The sequence below is a fragment of the Pogoniulus pusillus genome, chromosome 8 (assembly GCF_015220805.1).
Source record: "Pogoniulus pusillus isolate bPogPus1 chromosome 8, bPogPus1.pri, whole genome shotgun sequence".
NCBI lineage: Eukaryota > Metazoa > Chordata > Aves > Piciformes > Lybiidae > Pogoniulus > Pogoniulus pusillus.
This window is the reverse complement of record NC_087271.1, coordinates 36,877,925-36,902,634: the sequence shown is the minus strand read 5'-3', so window position 1 is coordinate 36,902,634 and position 24,710 is coordinate 36,877,925. Positions and strand designations below refer to the sequence as shown.

General features: G+C 49.0%; 1 protein-coding gene across 1 annotated transcript in view; it reads right to left on the bottom strand.

Annotated features, from left to right (window-relative positions):
* NIBAN1 (niban apoptosis regulator 1) overlaps nt 1-24,710 on the bottom strand; it is an 81,271-nt gene that overhangs the window by 30,771 nt on the left and 25,790 nt on the right. The window contains exons 2-5 of the mRNA XM_064148070.1: nt 12,874-13,004; nt 10,500-10,631; nt 9,712-9,826; nt 7,000-7,167 (exon numbers count right to left, since the gene is read on the bottom strand). Coding sequence (XP_064004140.1) covers nt 7,000-7,167; nt 9,712-9,826; nt 10,500-10,631; nt 12,874-13,004 — 546 coding nt within the window. The remainder of the gene's footprint in view (nt 1-6,999; nt 7,168-9,711; nt 9,827-10,499; nt 10,632-12,873; nt 13,005-24,710) is intronic.

Sequence of the window (24,710 nt, the reverse complement as noted above, 5' to 3'; positions counted from 1 at the left end):
CTCTCCTCATAGGATTTGTGCTCCAGGCCCCTCACCAGCTTTGTTGCCCTTCTCTGGACATGTTCCAGCACCTCAACATCTTTCTTGAATTGAGGGGCCCAGGACTGGACACAGCACTCAAGGTGTGGCCTGACCAGTGCTGAGTACAGGGGCAGAATAACCTCCCTTGTCCTACTGGCCACACTGTTCCTGATGCAGGCCAGGATGCCATTGGACATCATTCATCTCTGACAGTTTCCAAGTTACTGTGTCTCTGCTGCACGTAAAAAAGTTTTCTGCTGCTGACCTTTGAAGCTGGAGCATGGATAAAAAAATCTCAGACCTGCAAAAGTGATCCCTGGAAACATTCTAGGTTAGATTGAATGGGACGTGGCACTTGGTGCCATGGTATAGCCTTGAGCTCTGTGGTAAAGGGTTGGACTTGATGATCTGTGAGGTCTCTTCCAACCTTGGTGATACTGTGATACTGTGTGATACTGTGCTCTGAGCAACCTGCTCTAGTTGGAGATGTCCCTGCTGACTGCAGGGGGGGTTGGACTAGATGACCTTTAAAGGTTCCTCCCAACCAAACCATTCTGTCATTCAATGAAATGGATATTCTTCATGGCTCTTGAAACAGGCTTGTGTGGTGGGCACAAGGCTCTTTTGGTAATCTTGCTCATAGAGAAGAAACAGAAAACCAGCCCAAGGCATGAAGGTGAGAGAGTTAGGAAGACTGTAACTGCAATTGGGATTTTAACATATTCATCATCTTGGTGTTTCAGAATGAATGCCACTCCTACAGACTGAAAATCCTACCCATGGTAGAGGCAAGCAGGCTTACTGGAAAAGCAAAAGCCAATTGAAAGAACTGGTGTTGGAGAGCAAAAGCTTCCCAGATAGAGAAAAAAACCAACCAAACAAAACACTTTATTTTAAGCAAAAAAAAAACCCAAACATCTAAATTGTGCCCTAAAATCTTTCATGAGTGTTATGGCACCCCACAAGCCTTGTCAAAGACCTGCAGAGCAAAATGCCCTCAGACGTGATGGCAGCATCAATATTTCTATGGAAGTTTGCACATCAGATCTGAAAAGTCCTTTTGGGAATTCCCCAGAGAGGTTGTGGAGTCTCTTCCTCTGGAGACTTTCAAGGCCTGTCTGGATGTGTTCCTCTGTGATCTGTGTTAGATAGGATTGTCCTGCTCTGGCAGGATGACTCGATGATCTCCTTGGGTCTCTTCCAACCCCTAACATGCTGCGATGCTGTGGTTCAGTCATTCCCTTCAATTATAGTCTGAGAGCTGCTGTGCCCTGTGTGTATTAAATGTATGCAACACAGGCAAGCTAGAAATAATTAATTAATTGGGCCACAGGGATGCTCAGAGGGCTACAGCACTGCTCCTATGAGGCAAGACTGAAAGAGTTGGGGCTGTGCAGTCTGCAGAAGAGGAGGCTCCCAGGTGACCTTCTTGTGGCCTTCCAGCATCTGAAGGGGGCCTGCAAAAAAGCTGGGGAGGGACTTTTTAGGCTCTCAGGGAGTGACAGGACTGGGGGAAATGGAGCAAAGCTGGAGATGGGTAGGTTCAGGCTGGCTGTGAGGAGGAAGCTGTTGAGCATGAGAGTGGTGAGAGCCTGGCATGGGTTGCCCAGGGAGGTGGTTGAGGCCTCATGCCTGGAGGTGTTTAAGGCCAGGCTGGCTGAGGCTGTGGACAGGCTGCTCTAGGGTAGGGTGTCCCTGGGCATGGCAGAGGGATTGGAACTGGCTCATCCTTGTGGTCCCTTCCAACCCTGACTGATTCAATGATTCTTATTATGAGAACAACACCTACCAGCTAACCCAAGAGCTGAAAAAGGAAATGTGGACACAGCCAATGGCAAGCCTAAAAGCCAGAGAGAGAGAGAGAGAATAAAGATCTGAAGCCACCCTAATTGTCCTGCCATAGGCAAGCTGTGACAGAATGCCCTGAATGAGCTTAAAATGGGCTGCCCAGGGAGGTGGTGGAGTTGCCGTCCCTGGAGCTGTTCAGGGCAGGATTGGACGTGGCACTTGGTGCCATGGTCTGGCCTTGAGCTCTGTGGTAAAGGGTTGGACTTGATGATCTGTGAGGTCTCTTCCAACCTTGGTGATACTGTGATACTGTGATACTGTGATACTGTGAAAAGTACATTTTGTACTTCTTTCGTGCCTGAGGTAGTTCTTCATTGTGCTTCTTTAATGCATTTATTTCTCTAAACTCTTTTTTTTTTGGGTGCTATTTATGGTGAAATTGGAGCTGACAGGATATGGTTTTGAAAGTCCCTCAGCTTCCTGTGTCATGATGGTGATTGACACGATAAGGATGTGAAATCAAATCAGATGAAAGAGACTCAAATCATGAAGTGAAACTCTGCACCTCCCAGAACTAAGCTAAGTTGTATTTTCCTTCTTATTCATACAGGCTTCCCTCTGCCCCAGCACCTACTGGGAGAGCATTCATGGGCTCCACTAAATAGAGTGGCCCAGAGTAGATATAGTTTGTGGGCTCCACCAAGTAGAGTGGCCTAGAGCAGGTAGGGTTTGTGGGCTCCACCAAGTAGAGTGGTCTAGGGTAGGTAGGGTTTGTGGGTTCCACCAAGTAGAGTGGTCTAGGGTAGGTAGGGTTTGTGGGTTCCACCAAGTAGAGGAGCCTTGAGTAGATAGAGCTGTGAGCTCCACCAAACACAGTGGCCCAGAACAGAGACAATTGGTGGCTCCACCAAGCACAGTGGCCCAGAACAGTGACAGTTGGTGGCTCCACCAACCACAGTGGCCCAGAGTAGAGACAATTGGTGGCTCCAGCAACCACAGTGGCCCAGAGTAGAGACAGTTGGTGGCTCCAGCAACCACAGTGGCCCAGAGTAGAGACAGTTGGTGGCTCCACAAAACACAGTGGCCCAGAGTAGAGAGAGTCGGTGGCTCCATCAACCACAGTTGCCTAGAGTAGAGACAGTTGGTGGTCTCCACTGACTACAGTGGCCTTGAGGTGTGCACTTCTCACCATCTCACTAAGAGAATGGGGATGGAGAAGGAACCAGAGCAAGTCCAAGCTGTGGTTGAAAGTGGAGGGATCATGGAGGTAAAGGCAAATGAATGAATTGCATGCTACAGCCCACATGTAAACTGGGAGTAGTGGTCTAGGAAACTGGAGGAAAATATGAAACCACTTCCTGCCACACTCCACTCAGGCACAACTTCTTTGACAACTGGCAAGTTTTTAAAGGTAAGCATTCCATCAAATCCTGCACTGAGGAAAGTCTGACCTCCATAGATAGCTGCAAAGAGGCTCCTGGTAGCTAACAGAGAACAGTTAGCAAAGAACCTAAAGAAAACTCATGTGAGGCAAAACTTATGGAGGGCACCAAGAAAGTAATGTTATGGGCAGAATTTTCTCTTTCTTGCTGCAAGAAGTTAGAATAGAATAGAATCAACCAAGCTGGAAGAGACCTCCAAGCTTATCCAGTCCAACTTAGCACCCAGTCCTGTCCAATCAACCAGACCATGGCACTAAGTGCCCCAGCCAGGCTCTGCTTCAACACCTCCAGGGGCGTCGACTCCACCACCTCCCTGGGCAGCCCATTCCAATGCCAATCACTCTCTCAAGTCGTTATGAAAGTCACAGAATTGTTTAGGTTAGAAGAGATCTTTAAGATGATCAATTGCAGCCTTTATTGTGTTAGAGTAGATATGTTTTGTCTCAGGCTGCTGTTCTTTTGAATTCATGATGAATCATCAAAACTCAAACAGACAGCAATTCTGGTTCTTGTCCTTCTGTTATCTCACACTTGTTCCTCTTTAATCCACTTTGATCCTTCCTTTTTCCTCGCTTTGGTCCTTCCCCTAACAATGCAATAAATCTCAAATGGGGCCTTGAGCATCCTGGTCTAGTAGGAGGTGTCTCTGCCCATGGCAGGGAGGACTGGAACTAGATGATCTCGATGGTCTTTTCCAACCCAAACCACTCTGTAATTCTCTGGTAAATCCAACAGGAAAATTTGGAGGAGGCAGGGAGGAGGACCTGCAATCCATACAACTGAATCATATTTACAAGCAGTGAGCACTAAATCCCAATGCTTTGGTTGTTATTCTCCTGACCATGAGTTCTGCCCAGAAACCCCAGAGACACAGGCTGGACCAGCAATCTAGAACAAAGGAGCTCTAAGGACAGGGAATAGCTGAATGCCAGGACAACTCCACATGCTGATTCATTCCAGCCTTCTGCTCAGCAAGAGAGTTAATTCTGCTGCCTGGGAGAAACCAGACTTTTAATCAGCCCCTCCACACACAGATGTGTTGTTTAATAGAACAAGGAGACACAGTCTCAAGTTGTGATGGGGGAGGTCGAGGCTGGATGTGAGGAGGAAGTTGTTGGCAGAGAGAGTGATTGGCATTGGAATGGGCTGCCCAGGGAGGTGGTGGAGTTGCCATCCCTGGAGGTGCTCAAGAGGAGGCTAGATGAGGCATTTGGTGCCATGGTCTGGTTGACTGGATGGGGCTGGGTGCTGGGTTGGAGTGTAAGGTCTTGGAGGTCTTTCCCAACCTGGTTGATTCTATGATTCTGTGTTTGCTTAACTGCAGTGTTATTCTTTTCCAGACATGATGCATTCTAGAAAAGACAGAAAGGCAACTTCTGATCAGCCATAACATCTGTCTTCCTCCTGCCTGTGCCAAATCTGTCCTGGCACATTTCAGAAGAGGCAGAGCAAGAGCTGCTTTGGCTGCTTGCTCCTTCTCCCACTGAATTATATTCCACAACAGAGCATGAAGGACTTTTCACATTTCTTCTCTCCTTTTCAATTACTTCTAATGCAAAAGCCTAGCCAATTTTTGTATCATGAGGCTCATTACCCACAGCACATGCCTGTAACTTTGTTAGATTGTTTGGACATCTGAGTGCTTAGGCAGATTGCAAATAAGGCTTTGAAAAGGGTGAATAAAGTAACATTTTTCAGGCATGTGAGAATGAATAAAAATCAATATGAAGTCCTCAGGGGGAAAAAAACAATCCCTGAAGAAGTTCACTCCCAGGGCAGAGTTAAGGTTACTTGTCAGTGATCATTTTTCCACTTGCAGCACCTGGGTTTCCAGGAGATGGTTTATAATTCCAAGAAATCCAGAAATTATGGGCTCCCACTTCCCTAGCTGTAAAAGCTCTTTGCTTTTACTAGGGTAGCAGCAGGTCTTAATTCAGACCTGTCTTTAGCTAGGCTGCTGAGCCAAAACAGTGTGACAGAAAGAGTGAGCCTTGAGGAAGGCACCACCTGAAGGGACATTGTAGCCAGGTGGGGGGTGGCTTCTTCTCCCAGGCAACCAGCAATAGAACAAGGGGACACAGCCCTGTGAGGAAGGCTGAAGGAGGTGTGGGTGTTCAGCCTGCAGAAGAGGAGGCTCAGGGCAGACCTCATTGCTGTCTACAACTACCTGAAGGGAGGCTGTAGCCAGGTGGGGTTGGTCTCTTCTGCCAGGCAACCAGCAATAGAAGGAGGGGACACAGTCTCACGCTGTGCTGGGGGAAGTATAGGCTGGATGTTAGGAGGAAGTTGTTGGCAGAGAGAGTGATTGGCATTGGAATGGGCTGCCCAGGGAGGTGGTGGAGTCGCTGTCCCTGGAGGTGTTGAAGCAAAGCCTGGCTGAGGCACTTAGTGCCATGGTCTGGTTGATTGGACAGGGCTGGGTGCTAGGTTGGACTGGATGAGCTTGGAGGTCTCTTCCAACCTGCTTGATTCTATGATTCTATGATTCTATGATTCAGTGTCACTAAGCATCTTCTGTCAGATAAAACCTTGACCACAGGAAAAGCTGAGAGGGATAAATGCTGGGACAGATGCAGAAAGGAGCAATAGCTGAGACACATGAAATATAATCCAGCACAGACTCACAGGCATTGGAGATGGAAAAGACCTATTAGATCATCCAGTCCCAACTTCTGCCAATTCAGAATTGGCCCCTAGAGTGATGTGCTGAACTTTAAGGGGGGAAAAAAAGTCTGCCAGAAGTTTTGTCAAGCCTGCTGCACTTGCTCCAGAAGAGAGAAATGAAAACTCCCAAACCTAATGAACAGACTTCAGGTCCTGGAGGGTTGACAGTGCCAGGAAAACTTGATTGTATCCCCAGCTCCTCACCAGACCTCAGTGAGGAGCAAAGGGCTGGCTTTCCAAAATCCAGAGCACTTTCATACTGTATGACTCTTGCAGCTAGAACCAGGCTAGTCAGAACTGAAAATCACAGAGGCTTCATCCACCTTGGACAAACCTGGCCACTACAGCTGTGAATGAGATGGGACTTTGCCTGCTGTAGCTAGTGAACAACACATGACACTGGATGCTGACAGAGAGGGGTATGCCACTTTCAAAGCAACTCCCATGTTTTCTAGCCAAGCTTACCACACTGCAGCTCAAATCCCACCTAACTTTGCTCCCAACAATGCAAGAATACTGGGTTCAGTTTTGGGCCTCTCACTCCAAGATGGACGTTGAGGTGCTGGGCCACACCCAAAGAAAGGCAACAAAGCTGGTAGAGTCTAGAGGACAGGTCTCACAAGGAGCTGCTGAGGGAGCTGGGGTTGTTCAGCCTGCAGAAAAGGAGGCCGAGGGGAGACCTTCTGGCTCTCTACAACCCCCTGAAAGGAGGTTGAAGGGGGATGGGAGTTGTTAGGGGAGGTTTAGGCTGAATATGAGGAACAATTTCTTCTTCAAACAGGTTGTCAAGCCCTGGCACAGGCTGCCCACAGCAGTGGTGGACTCCCCATCCCTGGAGGGATTAAAAACCCATGTAGATGTGGTGCTGAGGGACATGGTTAAGTGGTGACCTGGCAGTGCTGGGTTAATGGTCGGACTGGCTGATCTTAAAGGTCTCTTGGAACCGAAACAATTCTCTGATTCATGAATGCATTCCTCAGGGCACCTTTCAGAAGTGACTTGCCTTTTCCAACAGCTTTTTGACTTCTGTTTAAATCTTCCCAGAGGTGAACAAGGACCAGCAAGAGGTCCTCTCTGCACTCACCGTGGTTTGCATGTCTCACGCAGTCCCCCAGCACGGCACTGAACTGCCTCTGAGCTTCTGCCTCTGGGAAGCAATAGTAGCTGTGTCGGGCAAAGGGCTGCCACAGGTACACAGGGAACTCCTTGGGCAGCTGAACAAAGCCTTGAGACATCTCCTTCTCACTCGACCCTGCACAGAAAACACAGCTCTGTTTGAAATCTGTGGCTTTGAGGGTGGGATTTGCTGTAGCAGAGAGAACAGACCTTTGCAAGCAGGGAAGAATGAGACATGAGAAAAATCAAGCCTCCTTTTTGATCCAACCAACCTGTGAAACCCTACCTGGAGCACTGCACCCAGTTCTGGGGCCCTCAACACAAGAAGGACAGTGAATTGTTTGAGCAGGTCCAGAGGAGGACACAAAGATGATCAGAGGACTGGATAACTTCGCCTGTGTGAACAGGCTGAGAGAGTTTGGGTTGTTCAGCTTGGAGAAGAGAAGGCTCCAGGGACACCTTACAGCAGCATTCCAGTACCTGAAAGGGGCTACAGGAGAGCTTTTCACAAGGGACTTTTCACAGGGTCTTATAGTGATAGGACAAGGGGCAACAGATTGAAGCTTGAAGAGGGCAGATTTAGACTGGAGATTAGAAAGAAATTCTTTACAGTGATGCTCATGAGATACTGGAAGAGGTTGACCATGGAGATTGTGGATACTCCCTCCCTGGAGTTGTTCAAGGCCAGGATGGATGAAGCCTTGAGCAGCCTGGTCTAGGAGAGGTGTCCCTGCCCATGGCAGGGGCAGTTGGGACCAGACAATCTTTAAAGTCACTTCAACCCAAACCATTCTATGAATGCATGAATGGGGCACAGAGGGCCTGGGGACACAGCTGGGATGAACAAAGGCAGCAGGCAGCAGGCACCACTCAGCTCTGTGTTATAGCACATCAACTTGAGGTATTCAAGGTGGCCATAAACTGCATGTTTTGGTGAAAATTCCACATAAACTATTTCATTGGATTGTAGCTGTTAGGGAAAATGTTTTCCTGGCAGTAAAGTTGTCAGCATTGGTCTCCACTACATATAGAGACCATACTGAAGCACAGAGTCTTCCATATAGGAGCAAACTGCATGAAACCATGTAGGAAGAGCAGCAGTTTCCTGCCTCCAGGCTTTGCAAGCACAACTGCAAGATGGTCATATGAACTGTCACATCAAGCCCTTGAAGGGGAAGCCAAGAGAGCATTAATCAACTTGAGTTTCCACCTGCCCTTAGTCCCTGAGCAGAGGAGATGCTGTACAACACTATTTATGGTGACCGTAAAGGGTTAACCCTCCTGGGGGAGTGGTCTTACCCTTGACCCCAGGTCCTCCTGACTCATCCCTGGGGCTAGGTCCAAGCCTTACTCCAGATGTGGTGGTTAGCCCACTCCAACTTCCTGTCTAGACCCCTATAAAATCAGAGGAACTTCCCATTTCATTCTCTTTTGCCCTACCTCCCTGCTTGACAGCATCACCCTTCTGTTCCTGCTGCTCTTTGTTTTACCCCCTGGCCATCAATCCACGAGGTGGACAAAGTCCCACTGCCATCAATCTGATTGTATAGATATATTCTGTATCTTGTTTTCCCTTCCCTATATCTCTTTGTAACTCTCCCATCTCAAATACCTTTTATTTATTATGTTTTCTCTTTTAACTCCCAAATTGAAGTGAGACTATTTTATTTGGGTGTGGTTTGCCTTTTCCTCTCTACATCTAATTCCTTCTCTTTGAAAAAAAAAGGTGGGGAGAGGGAGAGGCATCCTATAATTGTTATTGGTTCTGTTAACTACATTTGAGTCTCTGGGAAATTTAAACTAGAAGTGAGACAGTGACCAAATTCAATCATATCTCTCAGAGCCACACCTCAAGACCCCAGCCACAAGAGGTTCAGCTCAGAAGGTCTTCAGCACTGCAGAGAAGGGAAGAAGAGCTGTAAAAGCCTAACTGAGCCATTCTTTGTGAAGGAAGAGCCATGGAAAGCTCAAAAGTGGCCTTGGGCTGGTCCATATTGCTCAACCCCAACTCCTGAAGAGCTGTGGTGACTGCCTTAGGGCACCACTGCCCCGTGCTACCTTCTGACCACCCAAGACCTTTATAAAGGTGTATGAGGGGGTCACCTCCCAAGGTCATAACTGGGAGGAGTTAAAAATAATCCCTGTCTACATACTGTCCTCATCCCTTTCCTCATTTTCCCAGTCTGACTTTGCCACACGAGATCTGCTTCCTTAAAGCCCCAATTTTCTCCACCGTCATGGTGGCAGGCAGGCAGGACCACAGGAGTTCCTGTCCCAGAAACAACAAATTCAGCAGCAACAACCTTCCTGCCCTCTTTGTGGGACTTATTATCAGCTGTGAGTCAACAAAGGCAGCTGGCATCTAAAAATGGAAACAAATAAACCAGGGATATTAACAAAGCCTGGGAACAATGGTGGTGTGGTTCCTGCTCTGCTGCTGCACAGCTTCCAGCAGCTTTGTGCTGGGATGCTGGGGAAGAAAGACAGGCAGCATTGCTCTGCATGTTAGCTTACAGCATCTTCTGTGTATGTCCACTCTGGAGCTGCCCTTTGCCTTAGACAAACCTCTGTGTACATCTTCTGTTGCATCAGTTTAAAGCCCAGCCTACAAGCCTGCCCAAGAGGTCTGTGTAGGAAATGGAGCCTGAGGTTGGATGGTTCAGCATCAAGCAGGGCTTACCTACAGGATCTGGAAAATGTTTATCAGACAGCAAATTGTAATCTTCTTCTGAAGTCAGCACTTTGCCTCCTGCAGGAAAAACATGATATTTAGGGCTGGCTCCTTTCTGGTAGGCCTGGGAAAACAAGAGAGAAGGAGTCAAACAGAGATTTAAGGAGAAGGAAAACATCAAATATACAATTCAAGGACAAAGCTAATGCACAGGGACAATCCCCAAGGGGAAGATGTTTTTGTCAGACTGAAGTTTAGCTACATTTCCTAGATAGGTCAAACCTGAAACACAGTTAAATGTAGAAAAATGTATTTTAAAGTGTCCTGTCAGTGCTTATGAGCTGTGGGGAAGAGCCAAGGAAAGAAGGGAGGGGAGAAGGATGGGATTTTCTTCTAATCCCTATTTGTTTGATTAGTCAGCCAGGATTAGTTTGGCTCCAGCAGCTGTCAAATGAAAAGCTTCACTGGAGTCAACTTAAAGGCACCCAAAAGCTGCCATTGTGAGCCAAGTGCAGAGGCATGAGGATGTACTGCAAACGACAGGTAAGAGCATTCTGTGACAGGCAAAGGAGGCTTCAAAGGGTTGGTAAAAGGATTTGGCAGTGCTGCAAATGTATATGGCCAACATAAGGTGCTTGGTTGCACCTTCAGCTATCACCACAGAGCTTCCAGCCAGGTCCACAAGGCTGGAGCTGCCTCGCTGAGGACATCTCATCTCACGTTGCTAAAAGACAGGCAGCAGCAGCAAATTCACTTGAGAGCAGTGCAGAAGAACATTAAGAGGAAGAAGCATTTACCTCTTTAGTCTCAAAGCAATCCACAGTGTAATCATTTTTGATAACAACATATCTGTCCTTCCACTTCTTCAGGTCCTCAACAAAATGCAGCAGGTCTGCTTCATATAAGACTGTGCCAGCTTCCAGTGGGGGCTGCAAAAACAGTTCATGAGATCTGAAATGACTCTGCACCACCACCACCCTTTGGGAAGCCTTGATTTCTACATGTCCACAGGGCTGCTGTAAGGGCTTTTCAGGCTTCAAATGTAGTTTGGAGCCACAAACACCTCTGATTCAAGCAAGTACCACATGCATGAGGTTCTTGTGGCCTGAAGTGAGAAGTGCCTTCCAAAAGTACTTCCTGATCTCTCAGAGACAGAAGTTCCAATTTACCTTTTGGCTGGCATGCTGAGTGCAAAGTCACCTTTAGTTTATCATCATCCTCATTCTTTCTCTTGTGAGACTCCACCAGGAGTGCTGTGTCTGCCTACGGAGCCCCTAACACAAGGACATGGAACTGCTGGAGCAGGTCCAGAGGGGGCCATAAAGATGATCAGAGAGATGGAGCACATCTCCTGAAGGGAGGTGGGCCTGTCCAGCCTGGAGAAGAGAAAGCTTCACAGAGACTGTAGAGCAGCTTTCCAGTATTTGAAGTGGGCTACAAGAAAGCTGAGAAGAGACTTGAACAAAAGCATGGAGTGACAGGACAAGGAATAATGACTTCAAACTGGAAGAAGCTTGATTTAGATTAGACAATAGGAAGAAATTCTTCCTCATGAGGGTGGTGAGGCACTGGAACAGGTTGCCCAGAAAAGCAGTGGAGATTCCAAGCCTGGATGTGTTCCAAGCCAGGTCAGACAGGGTCTTCAACAAGCTGGTCTAGTAGGAGGTATCCCTCCCCATGGCAGGGGGGTTGGAACTAGATGATTGTGATGGTCTTTTCCAACCTAAATCATTCTATGACTCAGTGTTTCTAATTCCAAAACAAAGATGAATTTTCAAATATAACCTCTAAACCTGCACCCAGAGGCATCTTTTCCACCTAAAACCTAACTGAACCAGCTACAGGTACAGCTACTACAGAACTGAGGATCTACACTGTCTGTTAACTTGACTTGAGGGTGTTTGATACTAGGGAAAACAAGAAAACCAAGCCCAGTCAGTGGCTGATGCATGCCCAGCTCATGTTTTTCATACATTACAACTATCAAATATGTGATTGAAGTAGTTAATAGTTATTCCATGCAGGAGAAAATAGCTGTATGGCAGCTTGAGGATAGGGAAGTGCTTATGTACACTCAAAGAACTAAGGAATAGTTTGGGTTGGAAGGGAGCTTTCAAGATCATCTGGTCCAACTGTGCTGCAGTCAGCAGGGATATCTGCAACTACAGCAGGGTGTCATGGCCCCAAACAACCAGGCTTGGAATAGTCTCAGGGATGGGGCATCTCCCACCTCTCTGGGCAGCAAGGAGAGTGTTTCAATGTCCTTGTCAAAAATGCCTCCCTTCTCTCTGGTCTAAATTTCCATCTTTTAGAATCAACCAGGTTGGAAGAGACCTCCAAGATCATCCACTCCAACCTAGCACCCAGCCCTGTCCAGACAACCACACCATGGCACTAAGTGCCTCAGCCAGGCTTGGCTTCAACACCTCCAGGGACAGCGACTCCACCACCTCCCTGGGCAGCCCATTCCAATGCCAATCACTCTCTCTGCCAAAAACTTCCTCCTAACATCCAGCCTAGACCTCCCCTGCCACAACTTGAGACTCTGTCCCCTTCTTCTGTTGCTGCTTGCCTGGCAGAAGAGCCCAACCCCACCTGGCTACAGCCTCCCTGCAGGGAGTTGTAGACAGCAATGAGGTCTGCCCTGAGCCTCCTCTGCTGCAGGCTGCACACCCCCAGCTCCTTCAGCCTCTCCTCACAGGGCTCTGCTCCAGGCCCCTCACCAGCTTTGTCACCCTCCTGTGGACACCTTCCAGCACCTCAACATCTCTCTTGAATTGAGGAGCCCAGAACTGGACACAGCACTCAAGGTGTGGTCTGACCAGTGCTGAGTACAGGGGCAGAAGAACCTCTTTTGTCCTGTTGGCTACATTGTTCCTGATCCAGGCCAGGATGCCATTGGCTGTCTTGGCCACCTGGGCACATTGCTGGCTCATCTTCAGCTACTATCTACCAGCACCCCCAGGTCCCTTTCTTCCTGGCTGCTCTCCAGCCACTTTCTCAACCTGGTCTCACAGCAGGGGGCTTCCAGCCCTCCCACTATTGCTGTGGCCTCCTCTTGGCCCTCCTCCAACAGGTCCATCACTCTTTTGTGCTCAGGACTGCAGAGCTGGCTCCAGCACTGCAGCTGAAGTCTCAGAAGAGGGGAGAATGAGGACAGAATCCTCCTACCTTGCTTTTGAGGAATGTGGACTGGGAATCTTGGTGCTGCTCCAGCTGATCCTGTATGTGCTTGCAGAAAGCCACTGCGTACTGGCGCCTGTAGTGCGGGCCAAAGTTTTTGATGACAGCCTCTGTCTTTCCTGAAGCACAAAGAGAGGTGTAATTGTATTTAATGTCACATGGCTTGAGAAACTCTGATGCAGAACAAAGGCAACCATCAACAGTGTCCTAAAATACTGCCCAAAGCCTACCATCACTTGCTGCACAGCCCAGCAGGAACCTCTCACGAGATGCACTGAGCTGATGCAGTAACCAAGCAAAGAGGGACCTCATCCAGGAAAACACTGGGCTTTGGGCTTTGGTTTTCTTTCTAAGAGTGGAAAAAAACACATCCCAAATTCTTTTCCCTAAGAAATTATGCTATCTGCCTCTCCCTGGGACATAGATCCACAGAGGCAGGGGTGTTCCAGAGCTGGTAAGGTTTTCAGACACATACAGCCAAGTAAGGGTGAGGGAGGTGACTCTCCTCCTCTACTCTGCTCTGCTGAGACTCCACCTGGAATACTGAAACCAGGTCTGGAGCCCCTATGACAAAAGGGATGTGGAGATGCTGGACCATGTCCAGAGAAGGGCCACAAGAATCAGAGGGCTGCAGCAGCTCTGCTGTGAGCACAGACTGAAAGAGTTGGGGCTGTGCAGGCTGCAGAAGAGGAGGCTCCCAGGTGACCTTCTTGTGGCCTTCCAGGATCTGAAGGGGCCTACAAAAAAGGTGGGGAGGGACTTTTTAGGTTGCCAGGGAGTGACAGGATTGGGGGGAATGGAGCAAAGCTGGAGGTGGGGAGATTCAGAGTGGTCATGAGGAGGAGTTGTTGAGCATGAGAGTGGTGAGAGCCTGGATGGGCTAAGGCTGCAACAGCTGTGATGAAATCAGAGAGACGTTTTGACAGTGTTGCTGGTCTAAACACATAAGCACAGTCCTTCTGGAGTAACCATGCAACACCTCCTGGATTACTACTGATAGAATCATAGAATCAAACAGGTTGGAAGAGACCTCCAAGCTCAGCCAGTCCAAGCTAGCACTCAGCCCTAGCCAGTCAACCAGACCATGGCACTAAGTGCCTCAGCCAGGCTTGTGTGAGAGGTGTTCCTCCAGGGATGGTTACTCCACCATCTCCCTGGGCAGCCCATTCCAATGCCAATCACTCTCTCTGCCAACAACTTCCTCCTAACAGCCAGCCTAGACCTCCCCTGGCACAACTTGAGACTGTGTCACCTTCTTCTGTTGCTGGGTGCCTGGCAGAAGAGACCAACCCCACCTGGCTGCAGCCTCCCCTCAGGGAGTTGCAGACAGCAATGAGGTCTGCCCTGAGCCTCCTCTTCTGCAGGCTGCACACCCCCAGCTCCCTCAGCCTCTCCTCACAGGGCTGTGCTCCAGGCCCCTCAACAGCTTCCTTGCCCTTCTCTGGACACCTTCCAGCACCTCAACATCTCTCTTGAATTCAGGAGCCCAGAACTGGACACAGCACTCAGGGTGTGGCCTGAGCAGTGCTGAGCACAGGGGCAGAAGAACCTCCCTTGTCCTGCTGCCCACACTGCTCCTGAGCCAGCCCAGGATGCCACTGGCTCTGCTGCCCACCTGGGCACTGCTGCCTCATCTTCAGCTACTCTCTACCAGCACCCCCAGGTTCCTTTCTTCCTGGCTGCTCTCAGCCACTCTGTCCCCTGCCTGTAGTGCTGCTTGGGGTTGTTTTGACCAAAGTGCAGGACCCTGCATAAATGAGACTAGGCTGAGAGAGTTGAGGTTGTTCAGCTTGGAGAAGGGAAGGCTCCAGGCACACCTTAGAGCAGCCTTCCAATATTTGAAGGGGGCTGCAGGACAGGTGGAGAGGGACTTTTGACAAAGGCAGGGAGGGACAGGACAAGAGGCAATGGCTTTGAAACTAGAAGTAGCTCAATTTAGATTAGACATTAGGAAGAAATTCTTCCTCATGAAAGTGGTGAGGCACTGGAACAGATTGCCCAGAGAAGCTGTAGAGGCTCCAAGCCTGGAAGCCTTCCAAGCAGTTGAGGCCTTGGGCAAGCTGGTCTAGCAGGAGGTGTCCCAGTCCATGGCAGAGGGTTGGAAATAAATGATCACAGAATTATAGATTGGGAGGGGTTGGAAGGGACCTCTGGAAATCATCAAGTACAACCCCCCCCTCCCCACCAAAGCAGGATCACCTAGAGCAGGTCACACAGGAACATACCCAGGTTAGAAACCTGCCACTCCTTCAAGCTCTGCCTGGCTCAGCCAACTAGAACATAGGAGGCTTCACCTGAACTCAGTGTTCTCTGAATCCATCTCCTACCACTCTATGCTTCTGCAACTCTGTGACTGCCACGTTTGCAGAGACAGACAGCAGAAGGCAGGGGTGAGCTTTCAAGGATCTAAGTTTTCCACAGAGCTACATGTGGTACAGCACCAGTGGCAACGTGGAGTCCAACCCTTCAGTTGGAGGAGATCAGATGTTTGAAGACCTGCTGATGTGCTTGTGTATAGCAGCTACTGCAGCAGAGAGTGCCTGCCCATCTGACAGCCCTTTAGAAACTAGCCTGCTTTGTGCAGAGGCAGAAACTTACTCTCCAAATAAGGGCAAAGCTTCCCAAAACCTTTATAGTAGTTTCTTCCCCTGCTGGTCCCAGCCAGCAGTAGGATATTGTTGGCCTCAGCCCCGGTGGAGTTTCCTGCTCAGGGTTTGCCCCTATTTTCTGCTGTGGCTTTTTCTTTTCCAGCTTGCAGTGGCCTCTCAATCTGTTACAGAGGGCTCAGGGACACTGGACCTCACTTGACTGCTTGCCTGCATCCTGCAGTAAATGTTTGTAGAGGAAGTAGGACAAAGAAGAAGATTCTGGTGTTGAGAAAAAGCCCCAACAATCACAGGAAATACCTGCAGCTTTGGCAAAGTCTTTCAATTATGGCTAAATCAGCTCAAAAGTGACTCTCCACTGTCAGCATTGCTTAGACCTGATGCCTGTCTGAAGACCAAAGTGAAAGAACCTATGTGATACATATGATGTGCCAGTGAGAAATATGAGAGCAATACACTTGTTATGTCCAGCCTATAAATCAACTTAATCATGAATTGAGGAGTTAAGTGTTTCAGGCTGTTTATTCACAGCAACGTTTTGGTTAGGAGAGATCTTAAAGGCATTGAGTTCAACCGTTAAGCCAGCACTGCCAGGTTACCTCTAAACCATGTCCCTCAGCACCATATCTACTCTGCTTTAAAATCACAGAATCATAGAATCAACCAGGTTGGAAGAGAGCTCTAAGATCATCCAGTCCAACCTAGCACCCAGCCCTGGCCAGTCAACCAGACCATGGCACTAAGTGCCTCAGCCAGGCTTTGCTTCAACACCTCCAGGGACAGCAACTCCACCACCTCCCTGGGCAGCCCATTCCAATGCCAATCACTCTCTCTGGGAAGAACTTCCTCCTAACATCCAGCCTAGATCTCCCCCAGCACAACTTGAGACTCTGTCCCCTTCTTCTATTGCTGGGTGCCTGGCAGAAGAGCCCAACCCCACCTGGCTACAGCCTCCCTTCAGGTAGTTGTAGACAGCAATGAGGTCTGCCCTGAGCCTCCTCTTCTGCAGGCTGCACACCCCCAGCTCCCTCAGCCTCTCCTCACAGGGCTCTGCTCCAGGCCCCTCACCAGCTTCATTGCCCTTCTCTGGACACCTTCCAGCACCTCAACATCTCTCTTGAATTGAGGAGCCCAGAACTGGACACAGCACTCAAGGTGTGGCCTGACCAGTGCTGGGTACAGGGGCAGAAGAACCTCCCTTGTCCTGCTGGCCACACTGCTCCTGAGCCAGCCCAGGATGCCATAGGCACAGAAGAGAAATACAGCCATCACACATCAGATCACCCTCTTCCTAAATCTCAGCATACAAGCACTCCTTGGGTGCTTAGGTCATTTTGTCTATAGAGGACAAATGGGAAAGCTGATGCTGTCCTGTGAATAAAATCAGATTTGTTAGGATGCTTCCCAGTTGAGAGCGTGGCTGTGAAACTGGTGTGCCCCTAGGAGCGAAGCTTCTCTTTCAAGGCAAGCTAAACAAACACGTTTGTTAAGTTCATGTAAACTTGACCCACAGCAAAGAAGGAGCCAACAATAACAGGCCCTGTTCCAGCTTTGCAACTGTCTCTTTCCATAATATTACTTGAGCACTTAGTTATTCCTCAGTTCTTGCTTAAATGAGGATATATTCTACCCTGGGCTGCAGAGTTATCTCCTGGATTGCGATAGGATTATATACACATACAGAATCATGGATTCATAGAATCAGTCAGGGGTGGAAGGGACCACAAGAATCAATCAGTTCCAAACCCCTGCCATGCCCAGGGACACCCTACACTAGAGCAGGCTGCCCACAGCCTCATCCAGCCTGGCCTTAAACACCTCCAGCCATGGGGCCTCAACCACCTCCCTGGGCAACCCATTCCAGCCTCTCACCACTCTCATGCTCAACAACTTCCTCCTCACATCCATCCTGAACCTACCCACCTCCAGCTCTGCTCCTGTCACTCCCTGAGAGCCTAAAAAGTCCCTGCCCAGCTTTTTTGTAAGTCTCCTTCAGATCCTGGAAGGCCACAAGAAGGTCACCTGGGAGCCTCCTCATCTCCAGACTGTAACAGCCCCAACTCTTTCAGTCTGTCCTCATAGACTCATATAATGGGGGGGGGGAGGGTTGGAAGGGATCTCTGGAGATCAGCAAGCCAAACTTCCTGCCAAAGCAGAGTCACCTAGGGCAGGTCACACAGGGATGCATCCTAAAGGGTCTTGAAGGTCTCCAGAGAAGGAGACTCCCCAACCTCCCTGGGCACCCTGCTCCAGGGCTCCAGCACCCCCACAGTGAAGAAGTTTTTCCTTGTGCTGAGGTGGAACTTCCTGTGTTCCAGTTGTATCCACAGCCCCTTCTTCTTGACACCCACTCTTCAGATATTTATCAACCTTGATAAGATCCCCTCTCAGCCTTCTCTTTTCCAGGCTAAACAGCCTCAGGTCTCAGCCTGTCCTCACCAGACAGATCTTCCAATCCCTTAAGCATCCTAGTAGCCTCGATTGGACTCTCTCCAGTGTATCCCTGTCCCTCCTGAACTGGAAAGTCCAGAAGTGGACACAATACTCCAGATGTGGCCTCACCACAGTAGTATATATGGGGGAGAAGAACCTCTCTTGACCCACTGGCCACACTCTTCTTAAAATCATTGAATCATAGAATCAACCAGGTTGAAAGAGACCTGCAAGGTCATCCAGTCCAACCTATCCAACTTATCCATCCAGTCCAACCTATCCATCCAAGATCATCCAGTCCAGCCCTATCCAGTGAACTAGACCATGGTAAAATGCAGCCCATGGCAGTATTATCCTTAGGAAATATTTCTCCCCCCAGAAAGGTTGTCAAACCCTGCACCAAGCTGCCCAGGGCAGTGGTGGAGCCTCTACCTCTGGAGGGATTAAAAAGCTGTGTAGATATGGTGCTGAGAGACATTGTTTAATGGTGACCTGACAGTGCTGGGTTAATGGTTGGACTCAAATCTTAAAGGTCTCTTCCAACCAAAACCATTCTCTGTTTCTCTGACATGAATCACTAGAAAAACATTTCTTAGTTCTGGCATTTCTAAATGATTTTTCCTCATATATGGTCAATCTTTTGGTGTCTTAGCTAAGATGGACTGGATGAATTTTCCTTGCTGACAGTCTGCTCTGGTGTTCAGAAAAAAATGAGACAGTATCCTGAAACACAGCTCATCATTTTTTAGAAAGAAATGGGTTAAAAATTGACTGCACTCATGCTTTGCAACAACTACTTCCAAGCATTAAAAGGACTGTATTCATGCAACTAGGAGAGTTGCACTTCTCTCTCCTAGGAGCCAGAGAGGCTCCGAGGTGACCTCAACCGGAGCCAGCAGTGTGCACTTGCAGCCCAGAAAGCCAAGCAGAGCCTGGGCTGCAGCAGCAGAAGTGAGGCCAGCAGGGCAAGGGAGGTGATTCTTCCTCTCTGCTCTGCTCTGCTCAGACCCCACCTGGAGTACTGCATCCAGTTCTGGAGCCTCTGTTACAAGAAGGATGTGGAGATGCTGGAGTGTGTCCAGAGCAGGGCCAGGAGGATGCTCAGAGGGCTGCAGCAGCTCTGCTGTGAGCACAGACTGAAAGAGTTGAGGCTGTGCAGTCTGGAGAAGAGGAGGCTCCCAGGTGACCTTCTTGTGGCCTTCCAGGATCTGAAGGGGGCTACAAAAAGCTGGGGAGGGACTTTTTAGGCTCTCAGGGAGTGATAGGACTGGGGGGAATGGAGCAAAGCTGGAGGTGGGGAGAGTCAGAGTGGCCGTGAGGAGGAAGTTGTTGAGCATGAGAGTGGTGAGAGGCTGGAATGGGTTGCCCAGGGAGGTGGTTGAGGACCCATGGCTGGAGGTGTTTAAGGCCAGGCTGGCTGAAGCTGTGGCCAGGCTGATCTAGGGTAGGATGTCCCTGCCCATGGCAGGGGGGTTGGAACTGGCTGATACTTGTGGTCCCTTCCAAAGCTGCCTGATTCTATGATTCTATGAACTAAGTCTCCCAGTTGATAAATAAACTCTTTGCTTCTCTGTGGATGGTAAGAGCTCCCACACAACCAAAGCACACTGCTCACTGCAGGTTTCATTCTGCAGAAGATAGGCAGCACTGCTGCATTATCCTATGGGGAAGGAAGCTTCTTCCCACACTGTAAAAAAGCACCAATTAAAGTGAGGAGTTTAGCCAACAAGTGTAGAACTCTCACAGGGATCTGCTCACCAAAGCCCAGGTAAAGCAGTGAAGATTAGAGATGGGGGAGGGAAACTACAGCTCTGTGATGTGGTAAGTGAGCTTTAAATAATTCTAGTTAGTTGAGAGACACCAAAAAGTGGTACCAGTGCATGAGCTGCCTTGGATCCAGGGTTCTTCAAAGCTATGGATGTGCTTGGCTTGACATGCCCCACTGAGTCTCTGGATGTGACTTCCAGACAGGCATAGCTGTGGTTGTCACTTGCTGTTACAAGAAGGTGGTGGCACACAGCTCCACAGGTGGAGTCTCAAAGCTGTCTTAGAGTCACAGAATCATTAAGCCTGGAAAAGATCTTTAAGATCATTGAGTCCAACTGTAACCCAACTACCATGACCACTAAATGGTATGCTGAAATGTCATGATTACAGCTTCATGAATACCTCCAGGGATGGTGATTCCACCACCTCCCTGGGCAGTCTGTTCCAGCATCTCACCGCTCTTGCAGTAAAGAAATCTTTCCTAATGTCTTATCTAAACCTCCTCTGGCACAACTCAAGCACATTTCCTCCCATCCCCTGTCAGAGGGGACATGGGTGAAGAGACCACCACTAGCCTCACTCTAACCTCCAATCAGGTAACTGTAGAGAGCAGTAAGATCTCCCTTTAGCCTTCTCTTCTCCAGTCTTGTCTTCTCCACAGAGCTGGCCTCACTCCATCCTCCTTTCAGGTGACTGCAGAGAGCAGTAAGATCTCCTCTTAGCCTTCTCTTCTTCAGACTTGTTTTCTCTATGGAGCTGGCCTTACTCCAACCTCCTTTCAGGTGACTGTAGAGAGCAGTAAGATCTCCTCTTAGCCTTCTCTTCTTCAGACTTGTTTTCTCCATGGAGCTGGCCTCATTCCAACCTCCTTTCAGGTGACTGTAGAGAGCAGTAAGATCTCCTCTTAGCCTTCTCTTCTCCAGACTTGTTTTCTCTATGGAGCTGGCCTCATTCCAACCTCCTTTCAGGTGACTGTAGAGAGCAGTAAGATCTCCTCTTAGCCTTCTCTTCTCCAGTTTTGTCTTCTCCGTGGAGCTGGCCTCACTGCATCCTCCTTTCAGGTGACTGTAGAGAGCAGTAAGATCTCCTCTTAGCCTTCTCTTCTCCAGACTTGTTTTCTCCATGGAGCTGGCCTCACTCAAGCCTGCTTACACACACTGGAATGCAACTTAGAGGGGCTACACTCCAGCCACTGGAAAGCCCACCAAGTCTTGTACAGTATTCTACTTCCACTTGGACGAGTTTCAGTTCCTCAAGCAATCATGAAAGCATCCCTAAGAAGACAATAGGGCTGGTGTTTGGGTTTTTTTCATGGGAAGAAGCCCCAGTCAGCTATTGTCTGCCTCATTAAACACGTCTGAGTCTCCTCAGCCACTCAGCTCTTCTGCCTTCATGGCTCAATGCTCCTTCCTTTATGTGACCAAAAAAAACCCCACGAAGTTGCCTGGTTTCCTCTCCATTTATCTTTCCCATTCAGAATGCCTTGTGACAACATGACACAACTGGAAAGCTAAAAATCCAAACCAAAGCCACCTTCTTCCAGCACTGTGTTTGCACAGGAGGACCACAGGAGCTTCTGGGCTTGGCAAAACAGTCAAGCAGGTTATTATTAAAAGAGGAAATTTGGTCCTGGGAATTTGCTTGGAAATGGTTCACTGAGAGCTCTCCTGCTGGTTCACAGTAACCCTGTGCCTTTTGAGGTCTTCAGCAGGACCTCCATATATACACAGGTCAAAAGGACTTGCCCACACCCTACAACTTGTGGCAACACAGAAGCAGCAGAGGTTGCAGGCCTGGTGTATCTATGGTAGCAACAGCACAATTAGTGCATTTAACACTTTGCTTTCATCACCCTTGCCTTTGTATGAACAATTATGGGGCACCAGGTTTGTAACTCTCAGTTCTTCCATTATGAGTCTCCATAAAGTTGTCCCACTCAATCCAGTCTGAGCTCCTACCCACATGGCTGCTGATAATTCCTCTCTTTTAGGTTTGTGTGGCCACATAGAATCACAGAACTGTTGAGGTTGGAAGAGACTTTTGAGATCATAGGCTCACAGGATGTTAGGGGTTAGAAGGGAACCAAGGAGATCATCCAGTCCAATCCCCCTGCCAGAGCAGGACAATACTATCTAGCACAGATCACAGAGGAACACATCCAGACAGGCCTTGAAAGGCTCCAGAGAAGGAGATCTCTTCTTTTTGGATGATCTTGGAAGTCTCTTCCAACCTGGTTGATTCTATGATGATTCCATGATCAAGTCCAACCTCTCACCTGTAGCTCACAATCCCACCACTACTGCTGAGCCACTACCATTAAACCATGTCCCTCAGCACCACAGCCACGTGTGATGTAAATCCCTCCAGGCATGTGACCACCACCTCCCCAGGCAGCCTGTTCCAGGCCTGGATAACCCTTTCTGTGAAGAAATTGTTCCTGGTATTCAAAACTTAAACTCTTCATCTTTCTGTGTATTGGAAAATGTTAAATCTAAGGGACTAAGGGAAAAGAAATCAGCCTTGAGAATGGAATGTGGATGAGTTGATAAGAACTGGCTGGAGGGCTGAGCCCAGAGAGTGGTGGTGGATAGTGCCACAGCCAGCTGGCAGCTGGCACTAGTGGTGTGCCCCAGGGATCAGTGATGGACCCAGTCCTGTTCAATGTCTTTACTGATGATCTGGAGCAGGGGATTGAGTCCTGCATCACCAAGTTTGCCGATGACACCAAGCTAGGAGCAGGTGTGGAGCTGTTGGAGGGTAGGAGAGCCCTGCAGAGGGACCTGGACAGGCTGGATGGGTGGGCAGAGGCCAATGGGATGAGATTGAACAAGGCCAAGTGCAGGGTTCTATACTTTGGCCACAACAACCCCAAGCAGCACTACAGGCTGGGGACAGAGTGGCTGAGAGCAGCCAGACAGAGAGGGACCTGGGGGTCCTGGTAGAGAGTAGCTGAAGAGGAGGCAGCAGTGTGCCCAGGTGGGCAGCAGAGCCAATGGCATCCTGGCCTGGCTCAGGAGCAGTGTGGACAGCAGGACAAGGGAGGTTCTTCTGCCCCTGTACTCAGCACTGCTCAGGCCACACCTTGAGTGCTGTGTCCAGTTGTGGGCTCCTCAATTGCAGAGAGATGTTGAGGTGCTGGAAGGTGTCCAGAGAAGGGTAACGAAGCTGGTGAGGGGCCTGGAGCAGAGCCCTGTGAGGAGAGGCTGAGGGAGCTGGGGGTGTGCAGCCTGCAGAAGAGGAGGCTCAGGGCAGACCTCATTGCTGTCTACAGCTACCTGAAGGGAGGCTGTGGCCAGGTGGGGTTGGTCTCTTCTGCCAGGCAAGCAGCAACAGAAGAAGGGGACACAGTGTGAAGTTGTGGCAGGGGAGGTCTAGGCTGGCTGTTAGGAGGAAGTTGTTGGCAGAGAGAGTGATTGGCATTGGAATGAGCTGCCCAGGGAGGTGGTGGAGTCTCCGTCCCTGGAGATGTTGAAGCAAAGCCTGGCTGAGGCACTTAGTGCCATGGTCTGGTTGATTGGCCAGGGCTGGGTGCTAGGTTGGACTGGCTGAGCTTGGACCTCTCTTCCAACCTGGTTGATTCTATGATTGTATGATACTATGAATAGAAGAACACAGCTTTTGCATGATAAGAGGTTTATCTGGCAAATTTATGTCTATCAGATTACTTTTCATTTCCTGAAGGCAAAAGTAAGCATTAGCAATGCTACTTTCAACATAGTTAGCTCCTATCCCCTCAGCTGATAAAAGGGTAACAGAATGCTTATGTTAGGGCAGGGTTCTGTAAGAAAGAGCAGATATTGGGTAATGATCAACAACTGTGATGCTGTGGGGCTGCTTTCAAAGGCCAAAATGAAACAGTGGATTTTTCTATGTGTCTTTCCCCAAATCCTTCAGTTCAGTGATAAAAGATAGAAGCTAAAGTAGAGCCTCCAAGATGGTCTGGTTTTGCCTCAGGATCTGCAGAGCTGCTCAGCAAAAATTTACCATGAGCCCAGGTAAGTGTCCAACATCCTCAAACTGCCTCTAGCAGAGTAAGGCTCATTCTAAACCTCATGCAAGTGGGAATTCCTCCCAAAGGCTGCCTGCATTGACAGCCAACATCTACATTCCAAGCCATGTTTGCATTCTTTCACTGTAGTTGAAAGTCAGACTGTGGCTTTCTGAGAAACAGATGCAGGGCAAGCCACATCCATCACTTTCCTGTCTTAGGGCTGAGAGGATTCACCAGCCTGATGAAATCCAGGATAAGCACTGAACTTCCATGAAATATTTTCCCACTTAACAGCATCCAGTGAGGCTTCAAAACACTTCCAAACACTATTGAATCACAGAATTTCAGGGTGGTGGGGATTAGAAGGGACCTCTGGTCCAATCCCCCTGCCAAAGCTGGGACACCCACAGCAGTTTGCCCAGGATCACAATGTCCAGGTGGGTTTGGAAACCTCTCCAGACAAGGGGACTCCACAACTTCTCTGGGCAGCCTGCTCCAGGGCTCCAGCACCCTCACACCAAAGAAGTTTCTCCTTTTAGAATCATAGAATCAACCAGGTTGGAAGAGACCTCCAAGATCAGCCAGGCCAACCTAGCACCCAGCTCTAGACAATCGACCAGACCATGGCACTAAGTGTCTCATCCAGTCTCTTCTTGAACACCTCCAGGGATGGCAACTCCACCACCTCCCTGGGCAGCCCATTCCAATGCCAATCACTCTCTGGCAACAACTTCCTCCTATCATCCAGCCTTGACCTCCTTCCAACCTGGTTGATTGGACAGGGCTGGGTGCTAGGTTGGACTGGATGATCTTGGAGGTCTCTTCCAACCTGATTGATTCTATGATTCTATGATTCTGTGATTCTATGAATCACACAAATGGCTGTTAGGGAGTTGGTTTTGCATTATTCAGGATGACAGAGGACTTCTGAAGGAAAGAGTAAAATCCTGTTATACCATCCTGAGAATTCACTCTGAAGATAAAAGGTAATGAGCCACAGAATATGGTAAAGAAAGTACAGGCTAGGA